The sequence below is a fragment of the Pleurodeles waltl genome, chromosome 12, assembly GCF_031143425.1.
Source record: "Pleurodeles waltl isolate 20211129_DDA chromosome 12, aPleWal1.hap1.20221129, whole genome shotgun sequence".
NCBI classification, from domain to species: Eukaryota; Metazoa; Chordata; class Amphibia; order Caudata; family Salamandridae; genus Pleurodeles; species Pleurodeles waltl.
In genome coordinates, this window is record NC_090451.1 from 361,204,897 (window position 1) to 361,223,350 (window position 18,454).

Genomic DNA, 18,454 nt, shown 5'->3' on the forward strand with positions numbered 1-18,454 from the left:
AATTTTTCCGTAATTTGGTTGAATTTTGGATCACCTGAGGAGGCTTTGGACTGGTTGGAGGGGTGGTGAGTAATGAGGAACAGGAAAACTAAAAAAGGCAATAATCATTTGGAAGACCGATTCTCCTCTGAAGAAGATAATGGGGAGTCCTGAATGATCACAGGATTAAAGACTCTGAGTACTAACTAAGAAGTGAGGGCTACAAGGAGAGACCATTAAATGGTGGTAATGTTTCTTTTGCATGACTACTGGGTGGGAATGTATTAGGCCCGGCGCTTGCTGCGACAGGAACTAATCTTCATTGGGATGTTCGATTGACAATTGATTCCTGATCGTCGTACAAGTAACGTTCTGATTTTATTATGTTTCTATGTGGGCAACAGGCACTGTGCTTGTTGGGTTGGTGGGCAGTTTTACACCTGTCTTGCAGGGGGACTGGGATGGGGGAGTTGGGTGATGGTGTGCTTCAATTTAGGTTTGAGCTAATGGTTCTTGGTTTCAGTGATAGGGTAAAACAGGTTGTGCTAGATGCAGACAAGAGGCCTAGATGGGGGTTTTGTTATGGACAGGGTGGATACGACACATAGAGGTGGCAGAGTGCCCAACACGAAGGGGAGGAATCCGTACTTAGGAATATTCTAAAGGGTAATGACCTGGAATGCCAATGGAATGGGGAGTAAAATAAAGAGAACAATATTGCTGCAATACTCAAAACGACATTCACAGGACACAGCACTTATACATGAGGCCCATTGAGAGGTAACAAAAACCGTGCCCTAGACAGGATGGGGTATTCCCAGACTGCAAATGCGGGTTTCACATCTGACTCCAGAGGGGTTGAGATACTAATTAAAAAGTCACTGCCATACATTGCACAACCCACATAGCACAACTCCTCCAGGAGATTTGTGGCACAGTCCGGCAGTTGGCAGGAATTAACTTTAAATATATGCTTGCTATACATTCCCCCAAAAATGCATGCACAAATCCTACCAGATCTCAATGTCCCTATAGTAGGAGTGCCCTCAGGACTCTTGTGTATGGGTGGGGGAAGGGGACTGAAATGCAATAATGGATCCCGCAACAGACAGGTCAAGTCCGAGAGATGACGACAGCAGGTCCTCTCCGCTACCGGCATTTGTGGATGCCTTTGGTTTCTTGTATCTTTGGAGGGAATGTAATTCCCTTGAGCGCCAATATACCTTCTACTCGGCATCACATTCTAGCGTTTCCCACTTGAGATACCTCTTGACACACTTTACAGATGCGCACAGATTCACTGTGACCCGACATAAGGCCTGGGGCATATCTGATCACTCCCCAGTTCAGGAGCGTATGCATCAACGGTAGGCGATACCACATATAGATCCTTGGTATTTTAAGGAGAAAATGAAGGAACAGCTCAGGAAGGCAGCAGTGCAGTATTTCCGAGACAGTATTGGCACAGTGGACTCCACAGCATGTTGTGGGAGGTGCTCAAATTGGTTATACAAGGGCAGGCGTTCTCTATGATCGCGGGGGTTAAACAAGATCAACAAGCTGATTTAGAAGAGGTGGAATGGGAGATTCAGGGGCTGGAGGGTGGGGAACCCGATCAGCCAGATACTGAACGCGGCCATAGACTACAGCTTAAATGGAGTGAGTTCTGGACGATTTTAGTAAGGGCTAGCCGGAACATATGCCCTAAGTATGCTAAGCTGATTATAGGAGGTAGGGAACAAGGTGGGCAAATTACTGGCATGGCTGGAGAGAAAAGACCAAGACAGGGGATGGGTGCTTAATGTCTGAGACAGAGGTGGGGAGCTCTGGGGATCGGCTGATATGATTGCTAATGCCTTTGTTCACTATTATCAGGCACTTTATACACCAGATTTGGATGCAGCAATGGTAGACTGTGCTGAGATTCTCAGAGACATTCAGGTTCATACCTTGTTGAAGGATGACAGTGAGGCCCTAGAAAGCGAGAGCACAGAAAAATAAATTATAGAAGCCCTGAAATCCTTGCATTCCAGGAAGGTGATGGGCTCTAATGGCCTACCAGTCAAAATACATAAAAGATGGCCCCAAAGGTGTTTGGACATTTATTGGCAATGTACCAAGTAAAGACGGAGAGCTCCCACTAGATCGACGAATGGCAGCAATTGTAGTGCTCCCTAAGAAAAAGAAACGTCCAATGGTGATCGTCCTATCGCACAATATCGCTCTTGAATGTTGAGGCCAAAGTGCTGGAACTAAGAGTGCATTAAATCATCACTACAATAATACATCCTGACTAGTGTGGGTTTATGCTACAGAGAGGAACACGTCCTAATTTGTGACGCTTATATGGAGTGCTGCAAATGACACAAGGCACCCAGGCACACCCAGCAGTAATTCTTTTGCTGGATGCACGAATGGCATTTGATAGTGTTGAGTGGGATTACCTCTTTGCCGACCTCTTTGCCGGCCCTGACTTTTGTGCTTGGGTCCAACTTCTTTATACTAAACCAGTGGCGAAAGTCAGAGGTAATGGAGTGTTGCATCAAAGGTTTAGTTTGGTTAAAGGTACCCGGCAGGGATGCCCACTAACTCCCATGATATTTGTGCTTGCACTGGAGCCATTAGCAGCATGGGTCTGGGCTGACCCGCTTTTTGGAGAATCATTGGTACGGGTGCTTGGGAAGAACGCATATCCCTTTATGTGGATGATGTTCTGCTCTACCTTGGTAACCCAACCATGTCCATTGATCGTGTTGCAGGTGTTTGGTATATTCAAAGACCACTCTGGCTACCATATCAATTGGGATAAATATTGTCTGTTCCCGCTGGTGGGTGGTGTACCACAATTACCACGTGAAACGGTGTTGCTGGTGGACGGTTTTTACCTATGTCGGCATCTACATTATACGGGATACAGCAGAGTTCCTGAGTAGGAAATTATATGTCAAACTAGACAAATTAAGATGAAATATAGGTCATTGGCGGATGCTGCCTCAATCCCTGATTGGTAGTGCAGCCCTGTAAAAACAATGATGGTTCTATCACACCTTTTATACACCCTGCAGGATGCACCTTTCCCTATACCGAAATCTTTCTTTCAAAAAGTAGACCAAGAAGTTTAACTTCACCTTTGGGATGGAGAGACTGCTAGAATAGCATTAAATAAGATACAAAAAAGGATTCATGATTGAGGTCTGGCGATCCCTATATATTCTTAAATACTACTGGGCATTCCAGTTAGTGGTCATCAATGACTGGCTCTATGCCCATCTCCAAGAGCCGGCGATCCGGGTGGACAGAGAGGCGATGGGCTCCAGAGACTACCCTGCAATACTTTATATAGGACAGGACATAGATGTAGCCTGCCGATGCACACACGGTCAATGATAGAAAGATGGGGGCGAACCTGAGATTTTTGGAATGGGCACAGAAAATAACGGAACAAACACCCTTGTGGGATAGTGACCTCTTGACAAAAGTGGGTGGCCTTGAGGGCTTCTCAAAATGGAAGGTCCTGGGTATAGAATGGTTGCGGTCTGGAAGAATGAGGAGGATGGGATGTCGGGGATGGGGGTCCCAACCCTTTGAGGCACGGTCCCAACCCTTTGAGGCACTATAGGTGGAGTTTCAATTGGCTGAATCTGAACATTACCATTACGACAGGTGACACATTCCCACACAGCTCATCTTACCCAGGGACTACAAATAGAGGAGTCTTCCCTTCTTGAGGTTCGACTTTTGCTGGACCCTATGCTAGAGAAAGCTATCTCCATAATACACAGAAAAATTATGAGTAGTGCTCCTGATGTTTCGGGTCCCCTAAGGTCTAGGTGGGAGGCATGTCTGGGGGACATAGATGATGAAGAATGGGGCGAGGCGCTACATAGTTAAAGAGTCATAGCAATACAAGCTGGGTTTCCCCTGGTAAAACTTTGCCTCCTTCACAGGTTAAATTATGCAACAACACTGCTATTTATGATGGGGAGTGCACCCACGTGGGACTGTCAGGAAGGTATATTCATACACATACTGTTCACATGTTTAATGGCGAGAGTGGCAGCAGTAGAAATCCCACTGGATGCCAAATGGCTTCTCCTGAACGTGAAGGGTGAGAGGATGTGGCCGGAACACACTACGCTATGATTGGAGGTGAGGGCCAGTGTCGCAAAGAGGAACGTTGCGAAAGCATGGGGCCGCCAATACCTCCTAGGATTCAAGATTGGCATAGGGACATGGATTGGTGCCAAAATGCAGAAAAAGTATTCTATCAAGGGAGGGACTGTGTCAAGACATGGGAAAAGATTTGAGGCAAATGATGTTCCTTTCGGGAAGATGACACCATATCGGACTACGTGTATGAGTAACGGGGGGCCACATGTATTAGAAAGATAGGAGCTGTGGGAGACAGTATATCTACCTGCGTCTATATTGGGAGTGACTAAGAAGTTAAGGTGTTGCGAGCTACTTGCCCTTATCGTTTCTATGTGCATCAGTTGCAGGCGTTATGACACTTTTATCCACGAGTTTTACCGTACAGGAACAACCGTATTGATGAAGCAGGATGCATAATGTGGTTCATCGTTGGATGTCCCTTCTGAGACACTTTCCAGTCATAAACCACAATCGTGAACGCATTACTAGGTAGGTCCCTCTTCGGCTCAATCCATGTTTGCCCACAAGAGTTAGCAGAACCTTAATCAAACTCCTTATGTTAGAGGGTGGGATGTGCAGCGGCCTCTTTTACAAACCCACTCTGCCCCTCTACATATTGAATTTGGCATGATTGTTCCTCACATATGCGTCTCTTTCACTTCCTTCAGGAGTCAAAATGTTTGTTTTTGTCTTGTAATCGAAGCCTGTTTCTGTAAGAACTTAGATACATTCTGACATATCACGTTTTATATGAGGGGTACACATTCTCCACCTAATTATAGAATAATTCTGTGTGGCAGACAACCCACATTGTTCGCCGCTGCCCGGCTTAAAGTAGTCAGCGAAAGGCTGCTCTCATTAAAGCCTTTATAAGCGAAGCTTGAAGCCCAGTGCCCACCCACACCCCTCTGACTCAGTGCTCTCCTGCTCATAATTGAAGTCCCCAGCCACATATGAGCCGGCGGATTACCGGTTGATGGCGTGTATAAGGCGTGCATTGGTTCAGTGGGCATCGCACGTGGGTGTTCCAGCGTCATGACGAGTAAAAGTCTTGAGGGTCAGCTGCTAATTAGAGGTGAAATAAAAGCTCCTTCTTGGCATGCTGCCAGTCTGTCATTGCAGCGTTGTGATCTCCTTATCCTTTTGCTGTTTTACAAGAAGACATACATGGGCAGGCAGTACTGTTGTGTGCTCTTTGCTGTATTTGATGCGTTTATTAAAGGCTTTACTTAAGTATGAGACTGTGATGCTGCTAGGCATAGCATTAGACCTGCTAGTCCCTCTTTAGTTTTTCACACGTGTCGTGCTTGGAAGTCTGCTGATGTCGCTAGTTCTGTAGACAATTTATTTTATGATACTTTCCTCAGGACCCTTTTAGAGTGCAGGACGTGCCTAAGTTGGGAAAACCAAAATGATCCACTTGGGCAAACGTTGATGGCTACAGAATGTTTCTTGACTACTGTGGCAAAGCTTTCTCCTTTTGCATTATCCTTTAGTTGGAAAATCTGATCAAGTTTCTTTATATCAGCAAAGAGTGCTTTCATTGGCTGGACATAAATCCATTCGGTAGTTTTTAAAGTATTAGCATTTAATAAGCTTTCCAAGCGAGCTTTAAGGTCTTAACAATTTTGTATCTGTCATTTTGAATCTTAAGTCGTGACTCGCAACTCCTCTCAATTACATTTAGAATTTTTACACAAATATCATTTGCTTTAGAAGAGCTCTAATTTTATTCTGCCATCCTGAAATTCGCTAGTCAGCAATGACTGATTAATTTCGCGCCGTGGAAAACGTTTCTTCTTCCATCGGTGAGATAGAGGTGGCACCATGAGATTTCCCAACTCTGTGGGATGCAGGTAGTACACACAGACGTGGGAGAACGAGCCTAAAAATACAAACAAGCATTGGCAAAGGCAATAGGTCTTGCCTATACCAGCGCTATTGGCTTTGGCAAAGTGTTTTCCCATGTTGTACACTCGTGTGGCTGCTGTTCAACATGGCTAAAAGTTAGTGATGTGGAATGGGGGAGTAGTGTGTTGGAGTGTATTTGTTGGAGTAGTGTAGTGGAGTTGAGGGGAGTAGAGTTAAGTGGTTCTGTGCAGACAGTGTTGTAGAGTGCAGTGTCGTGTAGTGGAATAGGTTGGAGTGGATTTAGGTAGTGAGGTGAACTGGATTTGAGTAGAGTGGGGTGGATTGGATTAGGGTGGAGTGACGTGGATTGGAGTGGGGTGGATTAAAATGAGGTGAGGTAGATTGGAGTGGGGTGGGTTAAAATGGGATGAGGTGGATTTGAGTGGGGTGCATTGGAGAGGGGTAGATTGGGTTTGGGTGGGTGGATTGAATTGGAGTGATAGGACTGTGGTGGGGTGGATTGTATTGGGGGATGGTTTGGAGTGGGGTGATTTGGAGTGGGATGGATTAGATGGAGTGAATTTGAGGGGGTCGGACTGGATAGGAGTGGGTCGGACTGGACAGGAGGGGTGGATTGGACTGGAGTGTGGTGGATTGTATGGGAGGAGGTTGAATTGAAGTGGGGTGGGCTGGTTTGTAGTGATGTAGGCCGGATAAATTAGACTGGAGTAGGGTGGACTGGGGTGGGTTGGTTTGGACTGGGGTAGAGTCAGGTGGATCGAAATCGATTGGGTAAGAGTGGGGGTGGATTGGTTTGGAATGGAGTGGGGTGGATTGGATGGGGTAAATTGGAGTGGTGAATTGAAATGGGGTGGGGTGAATTAGGTTGAGATGGCTTGCGTTGGATTGGGGCAGGGTGGATAGGGGTGAGGTGGATTAGTGTTGGGTAAGATTGGAGAGTTGTGGATTAGATCAGGGTGGATTGTAGTGGGGTAGATTGGAGTGAGGTGAACTGGATTGTGTGGGGTGGATTAGATGGGATGGATTGGTCTGGAGTGAGTTTGACTAGAATATAGTGGGGTGGATTGGGGTGGGATGGAATGGATTGGAGTGAGGTGGATTGCTTTGAATAGGTGGATTAGATGAGTTGGGGTGGGTTGGATTGGAGTGGGATGGGGTGGACAGAAATTGGGTGGATTGGATGGGAGTGGGGTGGATTGGATTGGGGTAGGTGGATTGGGGTGGGTGGATTGAATTGAGGTTGATTGAATTGAGGTGGATTGGATTGAGGGGTAGTGAATTGGTGCGAGATAGATTGGATTGGGGTGAGGTGAGGTGCATTGGAGTGAGTAGGGTGAATTGGAGTCCGGTGGATTGGAGTGGGTGGTTTTCTTTGAGTGGAGTGGATTTTTCGAGGGGTGGGGTGGGGTAAGTTTGATTGGGGTGGACTGGACTGGATTTGAGTGGGGTGGATTATATTGGTGTGGCGTAGACAGGATTTGAGTGGGGTGCACTGGTGAATTGCACTGCAGTGGAGTGGTTGGATTGGAGTAGGTGAATTGGACTGGTGTGGGTAGATTGGATTGGAGTTGTATGGATTGGAGTAGTTGAATTGGACTGGTATGGGGTGGATTGGGTTGGAGTGGGGAGGATTAAGGTGGACGGGATTGGACTGGAGTAGGGTTGATTAAGGTGGACTGGATTGCCGTGGTATAGATTGAAGTGGGTGGATTATATTGGAGTGGGGTGGATTGGGTTGTGGCGGACTGGACTGGAGTGAATTAGGTTGGATTGAGTTGGAGTTAGCTGGATTGGATTCGAGTGGGGTGGATTGAGTTGGAGTGAGGTAGATTGGACTGGAGTGGGTTGGAGTGGGGTTGATTGGAATGGCGTGGGGTGGATTAGACTTGCGTTGGTTGGATTAGACTGGAATGGCATGAATTGGAGTGGGATGGATTGTGTTGGATTGGGGTGTGGTGAATGGATTGGAGTAGTGTAGATTGGACTTGGGTGGATTGGTGTGGGATGGATTGGAGTAGAGTTGGTCGTGGTGGATTAGAGTGGAGTGGATTGGAGTGGGATGAATTGGGATGGAGCGGGTGGATTGGATTGGGACGAATTGTAGTGGGGCAGATTGGATCGGAGCGGGGAGGATTGGAGTGGGACCGATTGGTTTGGTTTGTATTGAAGTGGGGCAGATTGGTTTGTATTGAAGTGGGGCAGATTGGTTTGTATTGAAGTGGGGCAGATTGGTTTGGATTGAAGTGGGGCAGATTGGTTTGGATTGAAGTGGGGCAGATTGGTTTGGATTGAAGTGGGGCAGATTGGTTTGGATTGTAGTGGGGCAGATTGGTTTGGATTGAAGTGGGGCAGATTGGTTTGGATTGAAGTGGGGCAGATTGGTCTGGATTGAAGTGGGGCAGATTGGTCTGGATTGAAGTGGGGCAGATTGGTCTGGATTGAAGTGGGGCAAATTGGTCTGGATTGAAGTGGGGCAGATTGGTCTGGATTGAAGTGGGGCAGATTGGTCTGGATTGAAGTGGGGCAGAGAAGTGGGGCAGATTGGTTTGGATTGAAGTGGGGCAGATTGGTTTGGATTGAAGTGGGGCAGATTGGTTTGGATTGAAGTGGGGCAGATTGGTTTGGATTGAAGTGGGGCAGATTGGTTTGGATTGAAGTGGGGCAGATTGGTTTGGATGGAAGTGGGGCAGATTGGTTTGGATGGAAGTGGGGCAGATTGGTTTGGATGGAAGTGGGGCAGATTGGTTTGGATGGAAGTGGGGCAGATTGGTTTGGATGGAAGTGGGGCAGGTTGTTTTGGATGGAAGTGGGGCAGGTTGTTTTGGATGGAAGTGGGGCAGATAGTTTTGCTTCGGAGAGGGGCAGATAGTTTTGCTTCGGAGAGGGGCAGATAGTTTTGCTTCGGAGAGGGGCAGATAGTTTTGCTTCGGAGAGGGGCCGATAGTTTTGGATCGGAGTGGGGCATATTAGAGCTGGACATACAGTTTTTGATTGGGATGGAGTGGAGTGTGGTGGATTGAGTTGCAGTGGATTGGATTTGATTGGATTGTAGTCGGCGGGGTTGAATTGGAATATCTGGGTTGGATTGGATTGGAATGGGGCGGGGTGGGGTGGATTGGACTGGACTGAGTCTGACTGGGGTGGGTTGGATTGGACGGGGTAGATTGTGGTGGACTGGTGTGAACTAGGATGAGGTGGATTGGATTGGATTGCGGTAGATTGGATTGGGGTGTATTCGATTGGTATGGGGTAGGGTGGACTGGATTGGAATGGGACAGGTTGGAGTGGGGCAGATTGTTTTGGATTGGAGTGAGGCAGATTGTTTTGGACCGGAGCAGAATGGAGTAGGAAAGACTGTTTTAGCATGAAGCGGATTGTTTTCGTTTGGAGTGGGGCAGCTTCTTTTGGATTGGAGTGGGGCAGATTGGAGTGTGGAAGATAGTTTTGGAGTGGAGGGATGTGGAAAGGGATGGAGTAGATTATATTGGGATGAGGTGGTTTGGATTGGAGTGTGATGGATTGGATAGGACTGTATTTGTCATTGATGTTTACACTTTTTAAAAACACAGCAGTATTTTCCAAAATTATTTTGTGGAGATTTGTCTTTTTCTTACGCTTCTGTGACATATTTATGTCTGATATGAGATTATGCTTACCTTTTTTCCAAAATACAGCTGTATTGATGGGAGTCTTCATAATTTCCTCAATATTAAGATGTGCCTAGAATTAATAATCTGACAACGTTTTGTGGTGGTCTCAAAAGCTTTAATTTCTCATTGGACTCCTCTTATCAAAATACTACAATGTTGTTGGGTTCCCTCTTGTGGCCTCATACAAATGCCACAAGGTGTGTATTTGTATAGTGCTTGCTCACCCCCAGGAGCGCATCAGCTTAAAAGATGATTGTTGGTACTCATTTTATTGATCTTGGAAGGAAGGAAGGAAGGAAGAAAGAAAGAGTAGATCTGCTGGGAGTTGAACCTGTTGCATGAGGTCAAACTCGGATTAGTGGAATTAATTTTGTCCTATATAATGCCACCATACCCAGCAAATGCGGTGAGAGCCAAAGCATTATTTGTCCCTTTTCCACACCATGTTGCTTTAAATGTCATCTGCTGGGCTGTCCCATAATCTTTATCCCACTTGATCAGTACATACTACATCACGGACATCCGCTTGCTGCGCTTGGTCAAACTCTGATAAAACTTTAGTACGGTCGTCAGCCCCCTTCCTTTCATTGCCTTGTCTTTCACTTACCCTAGAAGTCAAGATAACGATGAGACAGACTTATAAGTAATTATAAGTTATCATACTAACTTTTGTCATGTTGGTCCATAGTCGTGCCCTTTCCTCCAGAAAATCCACCCATCATCACAATCCTCTGTTTGTGTCCTTCGTTATAGACTGAGAGAAACGAACTGAGGAGTGAGTGCCACAGGATACCTAAGGGTAATCACTTTTGGATGTGCATGCCTATGACTTCCAGGTTCCTGATATAAGATTGTGGGGTATCCTGTCATGTATGCTGAGAATGTAAACTGTTACAAAAGCTGTTTAATTAGTAATGAATATAAAAACGTGAGTGTCATACCTGGCGTATTCCCTTCACACAGTATTTGCATGCTCTCTGCATTTCCTGTTCTTCTCCAAATGATGTGTAATTGGACCTAAGTCACTGGCGCTCATCAATTTCTTACACCAAACCCTGGCCTCATACCATGTTAGATCTTCGTTTTAGGCTCTCTTTATCACTCCCTCCTCTTCTTTATTCAGCTTGGGTGGCTCATGTCTCAACTTATCGTTTTTTGAGCCTTTTGTGTCACATCATCATCTACCGTTTGCAGCAGGTGATCTGCGCAACCTCTTAGTGTTTTGCGTGTTGAATCCATCCATTTTCACAAATATTAGGAGCAATGATAGTGGCTGGGCAGTTGTCAAGGCCACCATTGGTGTATTACTTTTTGCATCACTGATTGCTCTGCTTTGCACGGGGCAAGCCTTCATTCAGTGTCGAGCACACTCCACCATGACGAAGGTGGCTGAATTCTCCTGAGGTACAGGGAAGAGCAGGTCTTTTAGTCCACTGGGCATTTCCCTGGTGGACAGGAGCCTTGGAGGCCAGATTTGAAAGCCCAGGGACGCTCTTGGTGCCTTGCCTCTGTTAATTTCCACAGCTCCACGAGATTACATGCACCAATCACGTGGAGTCTTCCTAAGAGAGAGAGAGAGAGAGAAAGGGAAGAGAAGGGAGCGGAGGTGAAGAGAATGCGAGTAGAGTGGGAGAAGAGTGAAAATGGGTGGAAAGCGAGATCACAATAAGACGGAGGGAGCAGGGTTGGTTTGAGCATTTTGCCAGGGCTGGTTTTGGTGTCCACTACCAGCCCTAGACATGTATCTTCAAAGAGGTATATGATAGGCAGCTGCGAGGGCTACTCCATAAGGGTTTCCCTGATATAGTGTTTAACAATCTCGCTCGTGGAGAGTCTTGCCACCGCCTAAGCATTACAGCGACCAGTGAATAGATATACCTCCTTAATAAAGCAATTTCTGGTTGTGTGTTGCCTTGTAAAGCTGAAACAATTAATAGTTTGCTGGACCTTGTATTGTGCGATAAACAGAAATGCATTCATTCATATGCTTTCATTAGGATTTGGTTATGTTTTGCCTTGTACTACATTAAATAAAATCTTGTTTTTTCTATTTCACAGCAACAGGCAAGCTTTTCTACTGGAGAACGTGCCATGCACCAATGCAAGCTGCAAGAGTGTGGGGCGTGCGTTTAACGTGTACTGGGAGCCCTCCGAGCTAAATCAAATAAAAGATGCTGTGGTGGCAACCTTCTTTGACATTTATGAAGATGTGAGTTCAAAGCTCTTTGCTGTGTTTCCTTTTAATTGCCATCTGTCCTGCCTCATTTGATTTTTTTTCATTTTTTTTTAAAGCCTGAGAATCTCACCAGAGCTCGACCTGAAAATCCTGGATTGATAATGAAAGCAAACAAGTTAATTAGAGAAAGTCGCTTAAATTTGAAGGGTGGATGAGCTCAGGAGGTTTATGAAGCCATTGCCTGCGTGATGCACTAAGTGAAGTTCTGTGAAACGATTTCGGTGTATTAGATTGTGGCATTTGGAAGTGTCCATATTCTCTGATAGACTGATACGTCATGGTTCACGAAGCATTTAAGCTACTATCAAAAATATATTATATTCTGTGACGTTTTACTCCGCAGAAAGATTTTGGGAAATGGTTAATTTATGGGTATCCTTGGTTGAGTAAGCCTTTCAGCAACATTGCTCAGACTTTGTTCCTGAGATTTTCGTTTTTTAGTCCTCGTTTGAAATAGCCTCACTCCCTCGTGATGTTGACTTAATGTGTGGCTCTGTGGCAATAAAACTGTTCTTGAAATCTAAAATCTTCTCCATTGTAGGTAATTCTGCTTCCAGCTCAATGAGTAATTAAAATTCCAAACTTTGATCTAGGCATATTCTGGTGGGCTGTATTACACAAAATGCCATGGGGGGCACAGTGGGCTTGTGCGCCTACTTTATGGGCTCCTAGGGCTTTTTCATATTACAGAAGGGGGCTGCAGACACTTGTGCGGCCCCTTTTGTCATACTGATATCGCTGGCGTAGCCCCATGTAAATGAAGGAACCTCTTTACCTGTGTTCTCCGTGGCGTATGACGTGGGTACAAAGACAAAGAAGCTGTTGGGAAGCGCTTTGGCAGTGTGCTACAAAAAGGTGACAAACTGTCAGTCTGGAGGGGACAAAGGGTGTCCCAGGAACCCCCAGAGACATCCTCCTGCAGGCTGGGGCAGTCACTGACTGCCCCCGGATTCTGGGGCATCTCTCGCCACTCTCTAAAGTGCATTCGGGTGCTGTCTGCACTGTGGAACACAGAGCTGCTTATTAAAGCAGCTGTACCGTATTTCACTGAATGCACTGCCCGAGTTTGCCGTTGTCCCGAGACAACTTATTTATTGTAATCAGGTACACTGTTTATGTTTGCCCACAATACGGCCCCTGGCAATGAAAAACCGTCATCAGATATTAGCTACATTTGTAATATATAACTCATTAACTGATTACACTCCACTCAGTGTTGTCCTCAACTTGGGTGCTTTGTAAATCTTCGCATACAAGAGCAAAAGCAAGCCTTGATGCCGTGTCTGAGGCTCAACCCAATAAACATGTCCTAATGTCTGATTGGCCCTAGTCCCTACAGCTGGTTTAGAATCAGGTTTCAAAGCATGGTTTGTAGTTTGGCTGGCTTTGCACCTGTTATTATATCCAGCATTGAGCTTTTGGAAGAGTCGTGATGCTCCACACTCCCCTGAGTGGTCATACGTTTAAAACAGGATGGGCATAGTTCCCTTCACCAGTATGACTGATCGATGGAAAGATCCGCCGGTTTAGTGGGTGCAGTGCCAGAATATCATTGTCTGAATATCAAACAACATTGTGTCCTAAATATCAACTACAAAAATAAATTCGTATTTGAGTGAGTAATAGAAGTCTAGAACCAGTCAGGCAGACTTTCTGTAAACTATATTTAGGGTGTGATATTTATGTCAGTAGTATAGCTCTAAACAATATTCTTAGGTATAACCTGTGTGTGGTGTATGCACATTACAAGATTTTCCTGTATTTCCTGTATTTACAAGCCTGATATCGGACATTACCCTGGAGGTTGTAAATAAATTAAATACAATCTCTTTATATTTGATTGTGACAAAGAAACTCATAGCCCCAATAAGTATGTGACTTTCATCTAAGAAGGGTATTAAAAGTAAACAGATGGTACTGGATGGATCTACTTAAGCAGTCTTGATAGACTTCAAGTTACTCTCAAACTCGTATTGGGAATGCATATGCTTACTTCCGATACTTATGCGTTAATAGCATAATGAAAAAAAGACTTCCCACTAGTGATATCCAGGTTAAGTGACGGATCAGTATTCTGCTAAACTACATTACAAACCAGTCTAACCAAGGCTATCTGTCATTCTAGAGGCATAAGCACCGTTTCAGGGGCTTACTAAGTGGAGCTCTTCTTAACAGCAGGATGATAACTTACAGGCCACCATAATCCTTGGCCTGAGGATGTTCTGTCTAGCTCCTGCCTAAACTCATAGCTACACGTGGGTTGTCTACCTACCTACAAGTTGCAAGCATTAGGCCTAATTATCAGTGGCCTCCTAAAATCCCCATTACTTACCCATTCCCGAATTACGGTTACTGGGGTTCCTGGAAATTTGAGGGCAGGGAAATAACCAGGAATATGAGATTTTGGTGACTAATATTCTGGTCTGCATATCTACATCAGTTCTTCCATGTTTCTTTCAGAGTTTCGCCAATTGATTTCAGCAGCTTCCACAAGCCAAAATCTCCATGTGTAACTTATAAATCTGTTGGACCCAGTAACTTCTGTCACCAAGCCCATCAGAATTTATGGCTCACTCCTAAAAATGGCCCTAATGTTGGCCGCCACTTACTGCCCCAATTGGATTTCCCCCTACTCCTCAGCAGCAGCTAGTCAATGACCAAGGCTGCTTTCTATCAGAAAGTGGAAACTCACACAAAGAGCTGAACTCCAAACAGCATGTCAGGGGTCCCTAGTGCCCTTTCTGTCTAGTTCCTGGTTATCTGTGAATCATTTCCAGTCCCTTATGGGACAGACACAGTACTAGACGACATCCTTAGAATGTGCCTTGAATTCTTCAGGCTCCAGTCTTCCATCAGCTCAGTAAGCAAACATCAAGCATTCAGCCCACTTTGCTAAAGGATCAAAAAGCACAAGAGCACCTAGTCAGCCTAATTCCTTCCACCCCCTATTAACCTCTGGATATAGCAGTGTCATCCCAATCTTTTCCAGTACAGTAATGCTATCACCTGCTGTGTCAACCATTCCTTTTTTATTACACATTTTATAAATTTTGCAAAGTTGACAAAGATCAGCATGTAACACAACTTCGGCTACAAAGGGCACCTGTTCGAGCGCTAGGCAGTGAGCCTAACAACCAAAAAAAAAGAAACAGTAAGGTAGATGCCTTCCGCCTTCCTCAGTCCTTCATAAAATCGTAGATAGGCCCAGACAGAGGGCCTGATTTGGTTCTTGGTGGATGGGTTACTCCATCACAACGGTGACGGATTTTCCGTCCACAGAAATATAAATCCCATAGAATATAATGTGATTTACATTTCAGCGGACAGAGTATCCCATCCCCAAAAACTAAATCAGGCAACAAGTTTCTTATGCACATTTTGTGTCCATATCAGTCCAAGGGGCCTCTGTACTGAGTCCAGGGCACCCATATGCACTCACATTTCTGCGTGGCCTCCCCATGTTTTATATACCAATTTCTCTATAGCCGCACAATGGTCCATACCCTTGACCCACTCTTGCAATGGCAGTGCCCTCTCATCCCTTTAGTGCCTTGCCAGATCGCTGTTGGCCACCATATATGCCGTGAAAATAAATGCCCTTGTGACGCAAGGCTCCCTGAGTAGGTCCATTATCCCCAGCAATACAACTTTGGGGTCCTTGGCCAGTGTTCGTCCAACCACCCAGGCAATCTGATTGGTAACTTCTCCCTAGTATCCCTGAGCTACCGGGCAAACCCTCAGAGCATAGTTAAGGGAGCCTGGGGAGTGGCTGCACCCAAGATATTTGGGCCCTGGGGTGCGACCCATCCACCAGAGCATCTCCAGGGAGTAATAGAACCGTTGCAAGTACTTGAAATGTATCAAGTGGAAGCACATGAGATTAGCCAACATTCTGGGAGACATTTTCGCTTCCACTCACTCATCATCATCAAAAGGCCCCACCTCATCCTCCCTCCTCCTCTTGAAGACCAACAAGGGGTCTTGCGTATTAACAGGCAATGACTTTTAAAAGCGCTAAACAGCTCCCCTGCCCAGGTCCTCCATCATCAAATTAAATTCGAGAAGATTAAACTCTGGGAGGATTCTCAGCCGGTCCCTATAGCCCTCCAAAACCTGGCACAGCTGAAGATAGCTAAAGAGTTGGGAGGAGTGCTACTAAAAGTTGGCTGCTAACTCTTGGAATGATTGCATGCACCCCTTCCTCCAGACATCCCTAAGCGTGGATATTCCAATGAGATCCCAAGCCTGAAACCCTGCCGGCCTTGTCCCCATTTTGTACACCCGCTCCTGGGAGTAGAGCCAACTGAGATTCGCCCAATCCAGCAACTTGGGCCGAAGCCCCAGGCGAGCCAGGTCAAGACTGCAATGCACTAACCAGGAGGGGGAGACCTGAGCTTGCAGCTCAAGGTCAGTAATCTTGTCTTCCAACCACAGCAACTCCCCTTCCTTGTGCCTGTTGCATCCACCTATAGACTAGAAAGCCTGGTGTCTAAGGACCGTCTTAAATGCCTCTCAAAGGTCCATGGGGAAGAGGCTGTACCCTTATTAAATTTGAGGTTATCTGTAATAGCTCCCCTAATCTGTTCTGCAAAGTCACCATCCTGGAACCACAAGGCATTTAACCTTCCCAGACATTGCTTGCCCGTGGTCTGCCCCCAAGCGCCATTAATACTGGAGAATTATATGAAACTCCCCTTAGACATATTCGGGACGGGGGCTGTGTTTTGTGGCCTGCGTCTGAGGAGGGCAGCAGGAAATAGTCTAGGCAGGAGGAAGAGCCACGGGTGGAGGAATAGTAGGTGTATTGCCACTCTGAGTGATGGTGCAGCCGCCAAGCATCCACCAGGGTCAGCACCTCTGCCCACGATCCGCAAAGGCGTGTAGTACGCTTGACTCCCGGGGCAGATGTTGTGTCTGCCACTCGATCCATAACCGCATTGAAGTCCCCCCAGTAGTATAAACCCAGATGCAGCCTCTGCCAGATGCCAGGCCGCTTCCTCGACCACCAGAATTTGTGGAGGAGCATACACACTCCCCAGCATCCATGCCATGCCACAAGTGTCCCACGCAGGATCACAAATCTCCCCATGGGTCCATGATCACATCCCTCACCGCCAGTAGGAAAGTCTTCCTAAGCAAAATGGCTACCCCCCTAAACCCTCTCGTATGACACCCCAAGAATAAACAATTAGTGACCAAAAGGTGTGTTTCTTGAAGCAGCAGAACTGCTGTGTGGTGCTGCCTGGCGAAAGCCAGGACCACTATTCGTTTTATCTCAGCATTGAGGCCATTCACATTCCAAGTCACTATAGTGTATTCTCCTGTGGGGCCTGTGACTGAAAGTCAACACGTTGTGTCCACCAGTGGAGCCACCCAGAATGCCCTGCAGTTATTTGGGGGGCGTTCTGCTTTCCCCCCTCCTTCCCTCCATGCCCAGGGGAACCGTCTGTTGACCTCGATCTCAAATTCTTTGGGCAGAAAAGTGTCTCGTCCTCAGATCTGTGCTGCAGTCTGTTCCTCCTGGTGCAGTGTGGCAACTGCTGCCTTGCAGGAGCAGTTGATTCAGTACCTGGTGTTGCGAGGAGGCCCGAACCCCTTTGGTCGGAGGCCCAGGTGCTCCTCCATCCAGGACGAAGCACTCCCCAGAGGGTCAAAGAACGGGGCCGGTCATTGTGGTTAACTTTCAGGTGTGCTGGAAATTGCATGGCCCAAAGATTTTACTTGATGGCTTGAAAGGTGCGACTTTGCTGCTGGACCTTCAGAGTAAGTTTGGTAAGAGTGTGCCCCCTCGCCCCCCAGCTTTAGCTTTCCATGAATCTGGGCCTCCCTAAGAATTCTGTCACTATCAACAAAATTGAGGCGCCTGGCTATTATTAGCCTCGGGGGAGCCCCAAGAGGCCGCCTGGCCACAGGGGACTGGTGCACCTGTTCCACAACAAAGCAAGTGGACAAGACCCCCTTAGCGACCTATGAACAGATCCAGTCAGCGATGAAGGTGTTGGGCCTGGACAGTCGATAGTCTCCAGAACTCCCACCACCCAGATATTGTTGCGTTGTGACCTCCCCTCCCCATCTTCTGCTCTGCGGGAGTCCCACTTTGCACTGAAGGGCAACCAGTGTGGTGTGGAAGGTCTTTGTCTCATGCTTAACCACCAACAGCCTCCCCTCTGCTTCTGAGACCCTCCCCACCGTGTTGCGTAGATCCTGGCAGAGGAGGGACAGGTGAACACTGAGCTCCCCGACCTTCCCCTCCAGCGAGGACCAGGAGTTGTGAATGGCTTGAAAAATAGATGCTGTGGAGTCTGGCTGGGCACCAACTGGTTGGGGTCCATCACCGCCGCACTCCCTCCTGTCCACAGAGGGTGGGGTAAATTTATCAATTTTTCTTTGAGTGAGGGGAGCCCCCTTGTCCTTGCCCTTAGTGCCACTCAACTCTCTCTGTTCAGCTATTGGCAACCGGTGAGGGCCTCAGTAGCCCTGTCTATAGTCCGTAGACTAAGTGGTAGGGGAGAAAGGCGCAGCGTTGGATACGCTGCACCCGAGAGTCCACTGTGCTATCCCTTCA

General features: G+C 46.7%; 1 protein-coding gene across 1 annotated transcript in view; it reads left to right on the top strand.

Annotated features, from left to right (window-relative positions):
- The window catches only part of ITFG1 (integrin alpha FG-GAP repeat containing 1), a 936,956-nt gene that overhangs the window by 646,385 nt on the left and 272,117 nt on the right, over positions 1 to 18,454 (top strand). Inside the window, exon 11 of the mRNA XM_069216605.1 lies at positions 11,712 to 11,862. Within this exon, the coding sequence (XP_069072706.1) occupies positions 11,712 to 11,862 (151 nt within the window). The remainder of the gene's footprint in view (positions 1 to 11,711; positions 11,863 to 18,454) is intronic.